Source organism: Pyrgilauda ruficollis, unplaced genomic scaffold, assembly GCF_017590135.1.
Source record: "Pyrgilauda ruficollis isolate IOZ18807 unplaced genomic scaffold, ASM1759013v1 scaffold190, whole genome shotgun sequence".
Classification (NCBI taxonomy): Eukaryota; Metazoa; Chordata; class Aves; order Passeriformes; family Passeridae; genus Pyrgilauda; species Pyrgilauda ruficollis.
Genome location: NW_024518096.1, coordinates 18,544 through 33,144, shown reverse-complemented (window position 1 = coordinate 33,144; position 14,601 = coordinate 18,544). Strand labels below are relative to the sequence as shown.

At 38.8% G+C, this 14,601-nt stretch overlaps 1 protein-coding gene across 4 annotated transcripts in view; it reads right to left on the bottom strand.

Annotated features, from left to right (window-relative positions):
- The window catches only part of RASA3 (RAS p21 protein activator 3), a 107,490-nt gene extending 94,767 nt beyond the window's left edge, over positions 1-12,723 (bottom strand). For 2 of the 4 annotated variants that reach the window (XM_041465734.1, XM_041465736.1), the window contains exon 1: positions 12,362-12,721. In XM_041465734.1, coding sequence (XP_041321668.1) covers positions 12,362-12,383 — 22 coding nt within the window. In that variant the 5' untranslated portion in view covers positions 12,384-12,721. Of the gene's footprint in view, positions 1-12,361 lie in introns of all 4 variants that reach the window. The other 2 variants (XM_041465733.1, XM_041465735.1) reach the window with 2 other exon arrangements.
- Positions 12,724-14,601: the final 1,878 nt, after the last annotated feature.

Here is a 14,601-nt window from a genome sequence, read left to right as displayed (position 1 = left end):
CATTTTCTTAAGGTTTTCCCACCCAAATTTTTTGAAGCATCTGGTATTTTAAATTGGATTTGGATACTTGCCATTGTGTCATCTTCGTTTCTGATATATTTCCCCAGACACAACTTTCTGAAAAGCAAAGACTACATGACAGCCACATATTATATCTACCTTTTGCAACAAATTTCCTGCTCTTGTGTTGCCAAATATTGGGTCACCAGCACACATCTGCCAATCTGAATGCATTAAGGAAGATTTTGTAATGCATTAACAAATTTAGCTTGCTGTTTTCTACCAGCAACATATTTGACCAGGACAGCACGAGAGAGCCATTTCTCAAACTGTTTCAGAAAACAAACAAGCAAACAGAAACCTACCTCCAAAAAATAAATCCAATAAAAACAGCTGAGCTTTCAATGCCAGAGCATTTGACTTCAGGGAGAATGCTGAAAGACTTAAGTACAGAAACAAAATACCTAAAATCTGAAAAGGGCATCGTATCCAAAACCACAACAATCCACTTTGTTCCTGCTATATTCAGGAAAACACTCTCCAAAGAAGCTTGCAGGGAAGCATTTCAAGAACAAAAACAGAGCAGCAATGTATGTCAAGAATGAAAAGCTTCTCCTGCTCTCATTTAAGCTCTCTATCTCAATGGAGATGCTGGAAATCTTGAAAAATTATCTCAAGCATTCCTTTTAAGTTTTCTTTCTTCCGAAAAAGCATTATTGTTTGAACATCCACAGATCAAGGAAAAACAGAAAATATATGTACACCCAGACCTCTGATTATCACAATTTAGGCTTAAAAAGCTATTCATGCATAAAATTCAGCATATATGTAAAATATTGAGATGACATCAAGTTTCTAATTAATAATTTTACTTGAAGCATAAATACAATACCATTCAATGTTGATTAACACACACAGGAATACCTAAAATTTCATGCCTATGCATTAAAATTTAACTGAACAGAAACAGTTGCATTTATGTTGAATGCTGAGAAAGCAGTTCATTTTCTTGCACATAAAATATCATCTTTTTTGCAGATGGGATGGGGACTAGGGATATGACTGCAATACCTCAGGAAGAATATATTAAGAAAATAATCCCTTTTAGTATTGAAATGGTCACAGTTCAAAAATTTCCATCCACATTAGAAATCAATTTTGTTACTGAACAGTTAATGTGATAATTATATGATATTAATGTAATGTTTGAAAGCAGAATAGATGGTTACATTTGTATATAATTCCTGTATGTATATATACTGTGTGTACCTCTCAGAAAAGAGTCTGAATTAATTTTTATTAATACAAATAGAAAATAGCAATAAAATAAAATAAATTTTAAAAGTAAAGTTGCAAAAACCAGTGTACCCAGCATGCAACTATGGAGCTATGTAAGTAGCTTAGTGCTCCTTTGTACTTCTGTAGTAAAATCAAAACAATAAACACTTTCTAAGCAATACATGCCAAGTGTCAAAAATGTTCTTTTCTCTCCACATCTGTGTATAATTCTCAAAGCCCAAAAATAAGAAAAACACAAAAATCATACATCTAAAAAGGAAATTGATATATTAAAAAGAATTATTTCTTTTAAAACAGATGTGGCTAGTAATGCTACTTGTCCAACAAATCTCTCTTTGCCTTGACCACTGGCTTTTATGTACACACACATACACGCCACTTTCCTCTCACAGAGGGACACATTGCAGTAGATTTCTAAACCAGGTCAAAAATAGCCATCTGTGAAGAGATTTTGATGATCTGGAAAATGAGATTTTTAGATGACCTGTTCTTAATCTAAAAGCCCTCGCCTGCCAGCCTCTTTCCACGTGAAATAATCATCACGTTATCAGGGAAGGCATTACCCCAACCAAACACCACTGAAAACCAGGCATTAGCAACACCCCCTGAGCAGCTCCACACCACAGTGCTGCTTCAGCAAGCAGCCACCAAGGAAAGCACACTACATTAATTACTAGTTTTTAGACAAGAGTATCACGTGGAAACCCTCCTGGCTTCGGGGAAGAGCATCAAACCCAAATCTTCTGGCATGAAACTGAAGACCAGCACCAGCTGATAGCTCTATTCACAGCCTAGTGACAGGAACATTTGGCATCTGTTAAAATCCCACCTGCACAATCCACTTCACCAGCACACCCAGTGCCATGGTACTACAGTACCTCCTTTCCCCCTCACATGATTAAACTTATCCTGTACCAGTTAGGAACCTTCCTACAGATCCTTCTCTGATGTGGAGCCTGTTCTGGCCCAGCAAACAGGCCTTTCTGTCCACTGTAACAATGCTAAGCCTAACCAGCCACAGCCTGCCTGCATGGTGAACAGACTCAGACCTATCACTCAGAATGGCAAGTCGCCAAATTCCCTTTTTCCTACACACATGTGATCAGACATTCCAGTTCTCCTTTTACAGCCCTGAAAGTCCAAAAAACTGTCCACATATCTTGCTTTATTTTGCTGGGTGTAACAGAAGCAGCTGAGGATATTTTCACTGGAGAGCAATGAGAAGCTGCAGGCTGACAGTCTTACTTTTCTTGTAAGAAGAATGAACAGAGAGAAGGCTCAAAAGATCTTGTCATGATCTTAAGTACTTAAGTGCTTACAGCACCAGGGCTGTTAATCAAATCCCAGGGCTGAGAGGAAAGATGCCTATGAAACAAGTTTCATGAGAGCAGCTTGCAAAATTAAGATTTTAGTTTGTACAAGAGGAGAAGCACAATTCTCCTCAACTCTTTAATAACTGGATGCATGCTACTTGCCAATATTGTGGTCAACAGCAGGCATCAGGTTTCTCTAAAGATCCCCTTAGAACAGTAACTTAATCCCACAAAATAAAAAATACACAGTCCAGCTGCTTTTTAACAAGACTGAAGCTATTCTGCGTAAAAGGATACTTTGAAGGTATTCTACTATTTTAAAGTAGAATACTTTAGGAAAAAGGTGTTCTCAAGGAGTTCACATTTAAATTCAGTTTTCCTGTGGCATTCCAGGGGAAGCATTAGTTGCTTTGATGTGATTTTTTTTCATATTTCTGCAGAAAAATAGATGAATTAGCTAGACTGTCTTTATCTGTGTTGACACAAAGTTCCACATACATTCTTTTTCAGTCCAGCTTGTGTTTTGAAGATGGTACTTTGCATCAAAACATCTCATGCAACTCCCAGCTGCATTCGATAGAGACTTGTGAGGTTTTTCCTACAGTTTCAGAACTGCAGGGACTGGCTACAGGCACTTCTGTAGCCTCGGAATTGTGACCTTGGTTTAGACTGTGGCTTGTGCAGTTCTCGGTAGGTTTTCTGTTTTTGTTCTGACATGGGGCGTTTGTGAGAGGGAGTTGCTTGGTTTGGGGGTAGTTATTTTTTAAAAACGAAAATCAGCTTCCTAAACTTATGAAAGACATTCTCTCAGCAAAGTTTAAGTCACTGAACATCTGTTGTGGGAGGCCATGAGGGAGAGATTCAGGCTGCAGGAGGGGCAGAGTAGCCGAGAGGAAGTAACTTTAAACAGACTATTCCATCATGGAGCTGCACTGAGCAAACAGCGAGCAACTTTTGCTATTTTTAGAAAAACAGTATGACACAGGAAATACAAGCAAGCGATGTACAACATCTCACAACGAAATCCAACAATAAGCATTCCCTTTTGAGAGCCTCTGTACTTTAGCATACTTTAAGATTGTTGCTCTGCAGTAAGGAACCTAGTCATTGCTAAGGAACGAAAGTACTGCTCTCAAAAACACCAGCATAAGCAAAAAGATGTCTGTGGAAATAAATATTTTTACTTTCATTTATATTATTCACAGACAAAACCTAAAGTCACATCACAAAAAAATAAAAAAAAGGACTTTTTACCGATGTACATCCCATTTTTTTAAATTGTAAATCAAAAAGCAACAGCTGTGTGGAAAAAAACAAGAAAACAGAAGCAATGAGAATGGAGTGATGCCCTCCCTCTTCCAGAACACTAATCACTTCTATCTCAACAAGCAACTCTCAAAAATTTTGAGGGTAAAGTAACATGGAAAGCGCAAATCTGCCAAAGGCCGAATGAGAATGGAGTGATGCCCTCCCTCTTCCAGAACACTAATCACTTCTATCTCAACAAGTGACACCAAAAATTTTGAGAGTAAAGTAACATGGAAAGCACAAATCTGCCAAAGGCCATGTTTTGCTTATATCAAAAGCTGCTAATCAAAAGGAATAATTGCTGAACAGACAAAGCTTAGTGTCCTGTAAACAACTGTAACTGTTTCTTCCAATGATTCTGCTGTCCACAACGGCTCTTGCTTTAGAATTACATATTTAGAAAGATCTTCACAAAGCAGAGTCTCACAGGATCAAGTTTAGATTAGGTTCAGTTTGGTCCTCTGGCTCCACAGTGTTCAAACCAAAATAAAACCTGGCTATTGAAAAACTGGGGGATTTTGAGCACAGAAGTTCAAGGCAATCTTGAAAACCATCTAAGATTTAGGAATTAATTGAGAAAAGAGTGTCTTCTTCCACGTTCAAAACACTCTTCCTATTACAAAATTAATCATCATAAGGGGAGAACAAGGTATTGGTATCTTCTCAAGTTGCTTTACTTGAGTCTTTCTTCACGAACAGTGAAAATAGGTACTTTCCTACAATGAGATCAAATTCTTTTTTCCCATTTAAGTATTCCTCATGTGTTTCTTCACACATGACAAGCATCCTCTGCACTACAGAACAAGATAAAAGGAAACTCTTTAAGAGAGATGTGATCACAACCAGTTCTCAGTCTACATGCTTATCAATGGGTTTTGAATGAAAAAGGGAAATCATACCTTTGTAGCCATAGTCTTAGGTGGCTGACAAACACTATATTACAAACTCAGCTATCAGATTAGGACATTATCAAACCCATCCACAGTATTTGTTTTAGTTACTGGGCCTTTATTTACATAACACTTTTTCCAGTAGAGTAAAACAAAAATAAATTTCACTTGGACATTACTAAGGTTGGTGCCTGATATGATTATAGGTGCCTTTAAAAAATGTTTCATTGTTTAATAACCTGTATTGCACAGATGCATGACAACAATACACAAGAATCTACATAAATTATGCTAACTTCCTGTTGCTAGCTTGGAGTTCCATTAATGAAGCAAAACCAATGGCATCTCCCAACATCCTAAGGTGCCTAAAAGCATTTGAGCTTGACTATCAAAGCAACCACTTGCCAGCTTGCAGCGCTGCGCAGCTGAACTCCTAAGTCTGCAGATGCAAGGATGTACTGCCACTGATCTACAAACCCACTGAATTCTTCACTGAATGGAAAGCAAGAGAGCAACATGCCTTAACTACAGCCACCACACAGTTTGGCCCAAGAATTTCTAGAATTGGCTACTTCCAGAAAATCCATACATTGACAGAACTGGACCATCATTATCATCCAAGATCCTAAACGTTCCATTTACCATGTCAGCTGGCTTACTGAACAAGTATCTGGTTTTTCAGAAATCTCATCAGCACAGGATTCCTGGCTCCATGTTGAAATAAATTTTCACTTTAAAAATACAGATGAAGACAAACTGACCTAAGTATAGGGAGGAAATGACAATTGTAGCTACCACTGCCTTAAGCCTTGGAAAGTTTTCAAATTGCAAGCTAAGAGTGTACGAGATTATTTTAAAAACAAGCTGTAAAGGTCTGCCTACAAATCTAGAGCAGTATAAAGGACTTGATGGCCAGCACTAAGCAAAATGAACTGTAAAAAAACAAACAAGAATTCCCCCATCCAATTTCCCAGTGTCCCAGTTGGTGGCTGGGGGAAGAATCTTCCAAAGAAATGAAGTTCACATGCACAAATACCTAAGCATTTACTGGTTCTTGCTTCATCTGCACACAGAGGATCAGGTCCTCATCTCACAGTACATAAGACCCAACATATTCATCTCTGCACAAAGTAACTGCCAAAATACACAGGTATGTTGTCTTCCAGGGGAAGCCAATGCAGCAGGACTAAACAAACTTCACAGCAACACTGTTCTATATAATGGATATAATAATGGATATTCTCAGAGAAATAAGAGCAAGACTCAAAATTAAATTTTGGTTGTAGTTAATCACCTAGAGGCTGAGTATCTTCCAAATCTGGCAATGTTTTTTGAAGCTGGGTATTCCCTATGAGCTGTTCATCCACACCCACAAAATTCACCCAAAGCTGAATTCTAGCATATCTCTTTAGTCACCACACGAATCTGTCTCACACAGAATGAAAGGAAAACTAACAATGTGAACTAGTATTTGTAACAATTGTGAGTGTCTGATACCTGTGAGAATAAGCTGAAAATTGGAGACAAAACAAGACCACCACAAAAACCTTCACCAAAAAACCCCCAAAACACCACCATTTGGATTTCTATAGATAATCTCATTTTCTCCCACACTGGTCTGCACCTCCACCTACTTCATGAGTATTTTCTTGTCTAAAAAAACCACGTTAACAACTTACAACATTGAAGCTGTTCATGGAACCAGAATCAAAGTCTAATGTGGAACATCATCTTTCCTTCTATTCAGGTTTTCATCTATCAACTATGAGAGTTTATAACCATTTATTTCAGCAACTCCCAATCCTTTACTGTGTCATAACCCTAATTTCTCTCAAGGCACAATCCAGACATCACTCCTGGGCATATTCATGAGATGCAATACTTTGCACAATTTAGGTGCCTGCATTAACATCTACTGTTGACAGACTCCTGTGTAAAAGGATTTGGGCCATGAACTTAACACATTTTCTGAATCGTAATTTGTTGTTCATTGACTAGATATGGAGTTTAGCCAGCTAACAGCAACATCTGGGTTATGTGTTTACAACCACACTGTATATATCTTCCCCTCTCTCTTCCTACTTCTGATCTGGCCACCAGACATTTTCTGCATTAGTTTGTCTTTCAAACTGCTACTTCCCACAATGAACCATCACCCCTAAAATCTTCTAGTACCAAGACAAAGAGCCTTCATTACACTACATTATACAGTAGGGACTAGAAACTGCTACTGTCCTGAAGTTGTTCGAAACCTTCATTAAATCTCAGCTCCACCAGATACTTCCAGTTTCTGCCCCAAATACTGAAGTCTGATTCAGGTACCATGAGAGTATGCCATCTATGTTAACAATTTTGTTATAACTACTGCTTTTAAAAATCTATAGGTTTCACAAAGTTCAAACTACTACTACATTTGCAATGTAGTTTTTGTTCTCAACAGTATAATGAAAGAAGCTAAGTCTAAGCAAGATGTATTTCAGCACATTGAATTACTTAAAATTCACCTGCCTTATAGACAATTCTTTGCTAGTTACTGTGAGTCCCCAATTTAGTAGACTAATTTCAGTGGGACTCCAATAATATGCCAGTTACCATGACTATAATATATTTTTCAATATAATGATGCTGCTGAACCCAAACTGCAAGCAGTGGGGGAGCATGCAACGGGTGAGCAGGCAACAACCTGTGGTGCGATTTATTTTTTAAACAGGATTTCAAGCAGTGACTAATCTGATTGCCCAGAGAAGGAGAACATCACATGAATCCTGGCCTGAAGAACAAACCTAACGAAGAAAGCATGACTCATTGTGCAGGCAATGTGATGAGAACCAAATGCCTGATCTTCCAACTTCAGTAACTATGGGAAGAGAAAACACATTTACTTCTTCACTCCTCAGCACTGCGTATAGATAACACAGGCACAACACTGCAGAAAAACAAGCAAAAATCTGAATATAGTCATCTATTTACAAGCAATGATCAAAACTACTTCAGAAGTTTGTGTAGCTGTGTGCTCCAAAAACACATCATTTGATATAAGCAGCTGAGATTCTGTAGAAACACCTGAGCCAAAATTACAATATTCCCTTGCAATTTCCACAAATATTCATATGATTGAAATTTGTATTTACAGGGAAATGTGTAACTTTTCATGAACTGTCTGCAATCCTGTTGGGTTTTTATGCAAAGTATAAAGTAGGTATTAAAAATGGAAAGTGACCTACTTTCCTTTTCTAAATTATGCAAAGTGTTAATATAATGAAACTCAATTGATGTTGGTTTTCTTTCAGTCTTCTAGTTTCAGTTTACAAGTTAGTCATATCAGCTGCAGAAAATAGGGTAAAGTCACACTGATTGTGAAGTACTCATGAAGTGTTAAATATTTTGCATACTTATTACTAGTGAAAAAGCAGAAATAATTTGTCAATGCAGAAGGAATTCAAAAACATGAACAAGAGGAGTATCTGGCAACCACTCCAAACACATTCACGAAGTTGTATTGTTATACACATCTTCAGTTTCATCATTCTGCCTAACACAGCACAAACCTGCTCTGACTTTGCCTCAGTAGCAGAGGTCCAGCAGTAATGAGAGCTGTACCAACAAAAAAGACATTCTCTTTCTTAAAATGCTTAAGCCTACACAAATACTCATATATGATAAGGGAGGATTAAGCTTTAAAAAGAGAAGGGCAGTTACAGGATATTTGACAGGATGGAAGTATAAAGACACAGCATTCCTAAACACAACACAATACAAAAGATATACTGAAATGTAGTGTTACTCAATTTAGAAGTCTCATTCCAAATACTTTGCCAAATCAAACCAAGATCCAACTGCACAGTCTTTGAGCCAACACAGCTAGTTGGTGACAGTGGCTTGCTTTCTTGACACACAGGTGGAGAAGGCACTGCAACCAAGCTTATTCCTCAGCCCAACAACCAAAAAGGACAACACACATTTAGCTAAACTTAAACTCACAGTTTTGAATCACAGTTATGTGGTGCAACTACTCAGTCATCAAAAGCCCAAAATACACAAAACCTTGGTTAACTCTGTCATCAGCACTTTACAGAACACATCAAGCAAGCAAAAAGTGATAATTTACCCACACACTTCAACTTACAGTTCATCTTTTTCAGAGCCCAACAGAAGTGAGAGAATCATGTTTTCCTTGCTGATACAGCATGTACTAGTTTTATCTCAAACTCAAAAAACAGAAAGCAATAAATCCTATCATATTTATTGAGGGTCACATGAAGCTGTGTTATCACATGCAGCCAGTGTCAAGAGGTACCTAAAGGCCAAAATATACATGTGCAGGATCAAGTTGTCTTGAAATAATCTTCTCAAACCCCTGTGCAAATTCATAGCTTGCAAAAGAACATGAGACTGGAGTCAGGGAATGCTTCTGATAATCAAGTGTAAAATGAAGCTGATTTCTGGATTATGTCACACACTTTCACAGACTGTAAGGAAGTTCTTCACAGACATTTACAATAACCAGATGCAAAACTTAAAGCACGTAAACAGACATGCCCATCCAAGGACTATTTGTTGGATAAAAATATTCCCTTTTTTTACCTTTTAGGGTAGAACACAAGTTACATAGAGTAGATGGACACAAATCCATGTGCATGCTGTAGTCACAACTTTTAATACTGTAGGATAGGGATGAATACGCCAGAGATTTGGCTACCAAAACAAACTAATGCTTCTTTGCAGAGATCACCTAAGAATGGCAATTCATTAATTCAGCCTCAGTTAACCCCTTTCTCATTTCATGTGGTTTCAAAAGTGGTCCATGTATTTTTACAAAGCAATACCACACAGCAGAGCAGTTCTGTGCAGGAAGGTTCCATCCCCATGCAAGAAGCTGGCTCTTTTGGTTGAACACCTGGATTCCATCCTGCTTCTGCTGCAGACTCCATCTGTGATTGTGCATAGCAAGTCACACAGCAAACTTCTATGGTCAAACTCCATCCCTCTCAGTACTTCATAATCAAAATGCAACTTCAGACCCCTCAGATGAGGCTGCATGGCAGCAATGCATTACAGTATTTGCTAATCCAACCGCATGAGGGACTGCAGAAGCTGCAATGCAAGGGCCAGCACAAGGGCCAGCAAAGCCATCCCAGCCTGACCCACCTGCCTTACACGAAAGGGCTCTCCTGTGCAGCATGTCAAGATCAACACCTTCTTTTGGGAAGCCTCTTGCCTGCTGTCATAACAGCACAAGGGGGAGGAAATCAAACACAAAGCAGAATTTACCAACACAGAGCTGGAGTAGACAAAGCACCTGGTCCTTTTAACAAACAGGTAAGACAAACAGTTCCCAGTAAGCATGACAGGAAATATCTCACTGTTAGCAGTGTGGAATTCCAGCAGTGCTGTCACATCCATACAGACAAAAAAATGGCCCCCAAGTGCTTTGCTACAGAAAGAACACCAATTTAGGCATGAAAAAGATAATATAACTGCTGCAAAGCAACCTGGCAGAAAAATGCCTTGGAGAGATTACTTTGATACGAAAGACACTCTTCATGGGAAGCTGCCTGAGGTATTCCATACCAAAACAGAAGGGCAGAGGAACTCCCAAGTGGAGAGAGGGCACCTACACACAACAGAAGCACAGAGAAGCACAGAGATAAACCCAACAACAGCTCCCACTAAGGCAAAGTTCACCTCTGCATAGTTACATCTCAAATAACCATGCCATAACCACAGCACAGTCATCCTGCTGCCAGCTATGGACTTAAGGGATCTGAAGAAAGACACTTTCTCCTCATCTTCCGAAGATGAACCATTTGTGAACAGGATTGTTAATTATTTCAAAAGATGTGCAGTCAGAGCAGATCTTTTCTATACTGAAGATTTTTGACTTGTGGGGGTTTCTGCAAAAGAAACTACTTGTTTCTTATTTTCAGCTCTAACTTATTCTGAAATTAATATACTTCCATTATAAATTCAGATGCAAGGCAGTGGGTATACCTGCAAGCAGGAAAACAAATGCAAGTTTGCTATTCAACCAAAGAAACTGCCTATAAAGCTAAGCAAAAATACCAGTCTTTAAAAGAAACATCTTGTTTACATAGGTAACAATACTCTGGGTCACTGATTATTTGCTTATTTCTTGGGAGTTCTTATAGTTGTTACTCAAAGCTTCTCTCCTTTGAAAGGCAGATAGATTTCTATACTAATATGTTCTTAGCACACAAGATAGATTCCTCCAGAGAAACAGCAAACACTGTTTAATAGCACAAGTTTGGTAGGAAAGCTCAAAGGAAGCATAACTGATTTTCAACTGAATTGCAAGTCAGTGTCTTCCTTTCCTGTACTCCAACACACTCATTCTGTGTCAGAAGACAAGAGTTATACGGGGATTTTTAGGCTGGGAGCAGCAATGTCCTCACCTGTTTCAGTATCACTGCAGCTTCACAGCCATTTGAAGCTTTGCCCATCTTGCCCCACATGGTGCAAAAACACACATTCACATGCCACACAAACCCATTAACCAGAACAGACCACACCAGCTCAGAACAGATATTGTGCAGCCATTAGCTCTGACACTGTAGAGGCTCCTGATGGATCCACACCACAACCTTTTGCCTTGGTGCAAGAAATGGGGCAGCAATGAGAGTGAACAGGACAGGGCTTGTGCAACTGCATGGCCCTGGACACATATTTCATACTGGACACATTTCATACAGGTTTACAAGATGTAAGCTCCTGGAAGATCTGAGGCTGCACTCTCAAGCACTTGAACTACAGGCTCATTTTGATAGCTACTCTTGCTGGGGTTGTTCTATAATGCCATTGATCTAAAGACTCAAGCAAAAGCAACAAACGCTCTGACAAAAAGAATCTGGTCTACTTATGGGAAGATCCAGCTCAATTCATCATCATTCTCCATTCAACTCTATATTCTCTGACCAATACTCAATGCTCTCTGCTGGTTAGCCTCTCCACTCTTTTTACAGTTGAGCCCTTTGAATAAAAAAATATTAATCCAGCAAAGTTTTCCAGACCTAACAAAGTCTTTCTACTAAAGTCAAAGGGAAATAAGTGAAGAAAGCCAATCTATGTAAAACAGTACTGAATCTTGGCCACTCTGCAATGCTTGAGCTCAAATAAACCAATCTGAACTTTTTTCCAAGGCATTCTTTGACAGTCAGCTACTCCACCTTCATTTATCCTTCCCTTTATTCAATCACAGAATCACCACTGTGATTGAAGCTTCTACTGCTTGAGCTCAAATAAACCAATCTGAACTTTTTTCCAAGGCATTCTTTGACAGTCAACTACTCTACCTTCATTTATCCTTCCCTTTATTCAGCTGAATCACCACTGTGATTGAAGCTTCTATTGTACATGTCTTTCATGAGGTTTCTCACTCCTTACCAAAATGAAGTCTAAAATACAATCAAGAAGCCCACAAGGCAATCAGCTATTCAAGTGCATCCATACACTACTTTCCATCAGTAATGCTTATTCTCCATCGGAGAATTAAGTATTTTCCCCAAAATGGTGTCAGCTGCTGATGCACGTTACCTCTAATTCCATACAGCTCCATGCTGTCAGCTGAAGAGGCAGGGTCACTGGCTGTCCATCTCCAGTGCTTTTCTTGAGGTCAAGTACAGCTCTTGCCTCTGCTGGCTCAGCACAGTGAAGATGGCACGGTGTGGCCACCAGTCAGTCTCCACATGGGATCAGCAGGTTCAGTCAGCCCCGCAGCTGCCTGCCAACCACCGCACTCGAGGCTAGAAGCTGCAATAGCAGCCCCTCTAGAGGACAATGCGCGGTTATAGCGAGTGAAGTGTGTCCCATTATCACTGATCTCTCCAGCTGCATTCAAATCCGGCTATGGAGAGACAGATCAGAATCACTGCTTTACCAAATTCATTACAGCTCCTACTGCAAAAGCACATTTCCCCTCCTAGCCAGCACAGTCATTCCCTGTGATGCACATGCAAACTGAAGGTAAGCAGACCTATTAGACTTTATTAAAAATACAGTCTTGAGATCATTCACAACAGCTGTTTCCTCTTCAAGCTAGTGGAAAACAGATGGCAACATAACAAGAGCTAGATAATTTTTAAAATTAACTCTAAAACATGACACTTGTACAGGATGTCTTCCACTCATGCATCTCCAAATGGGATAGTAAAAATAAATTGATGCCAAATGTCATTTTGCTAGTACAATATAGCATAATTAACATATCAAGAAGAAGGGCAGAACAAAGAACACTTCAAATTACACAGAAAAGCTACGTTGTGTAGAACACGAAGCTGTTGTTGTAGATTCCCTACAAAACCACTGAGAACATTGTTTATCTCCTCTGTCAAACACCTACAAACCCTGACAGCATCAAGACACCTACAAAGCACCAAGACAGTGCAATTACAGGTGTGGAGAACAAGGGTGTGTACTTTTTAATAATCATTAGCAACATCAGTCAAGATTCACATAGGTGGGAAACAGCAAGGTAAGTATTTAAAGTCATACTAATTATCTCTGTGAACATAATGAGGAGATTTTATTTGTGTCAGTCTGGCTCAACTGCAGCCCTATTCTCTATTTCATGCATATCCCATATGCTTAAGAGTAGAATTTAAAAAACTAGAAACACACAATTGTAACAACTTAAACACACATTGAGGGAGACCATGTATTATTGAGCTACTGCATGTTGGAAAAAATTCCTACCAAAACATCAGCATTTATGGACAGACAGCAATGAATCCTCAATCAGTTATGCATCTACAGGACCAATTCAGAGCCAAAGGAAAAAGTCTGGACAGAAACAGAAGCTATGCTTCTGACTATCTACTTTATAGGAACAGTTTAGGGTAAGTGGTTACCTTTTTTTCCTAATATGCTTAGCACTGAAATGCAGTATGCAACAGACCCTTGAACTACCAGCTCACATTTCAGGATCTACCAATGACTCAGTCTCAGATTTAGAGTGGTGAAGAAAACAATGCTACAACACTTCATTTTTCTGGGCAGACTCCTGGAAGTGACTACTTAAGTGTGGTATACATTTAAGAACTGACAAGGTGCAGCTTTTATTTCCTGGCAGAATAATGTATTTATTTTAAAAGCTAGCAAAGTAGTCTCTGCAAATCCAGACAACTTTCCAAACTCTGCTGCAGATCCGCTGAGAAATACACTCACTTCTATTCTCCTACTCCAATAGCATGCCTGGTATCAGCCTCCACCACCTATTCTATCAACATTTCTAAAAAACTATCAAGTAAAATAACCAGAGCAGTTAGACACCATCGTTACAGTACCGCAAAACAGGTCCAAAAGAAAACTTATGTGTTTGTATATCTGTTCATCCCCCTTCAAAAAAACCCTCAAGCATAAAACAAACCACACACATAAATTGTGCCAGATGGTTAGCACATTTAGAAACAGAAATGGTCATAAAATCCGCTCTGGATACACTCAACCCTATCACTGACAGCACAACACAAGTCATAGTCCCTGTGATTCTTCCACCTATCATGTTTATTGCTGTAATTTGAAGCCAATGTGTCTCAAAACAGCAACACTTGTGGTCAGTAAAGCACATATACAAACTGAAATACTGTTCTCCATAATACATAGCATATATTCATAAAATACATTGCACACGATCATAACCTGCATAATATATAGTGTAATAACCTATATAACTGCTTTACATTGTATGTTTTTTTATACTGTCACATGTTACAGAAATATATGAAAACCCTACACAACTTGCAAGCAACTTTTAACTTGGAAACGCTCTCTGTTCA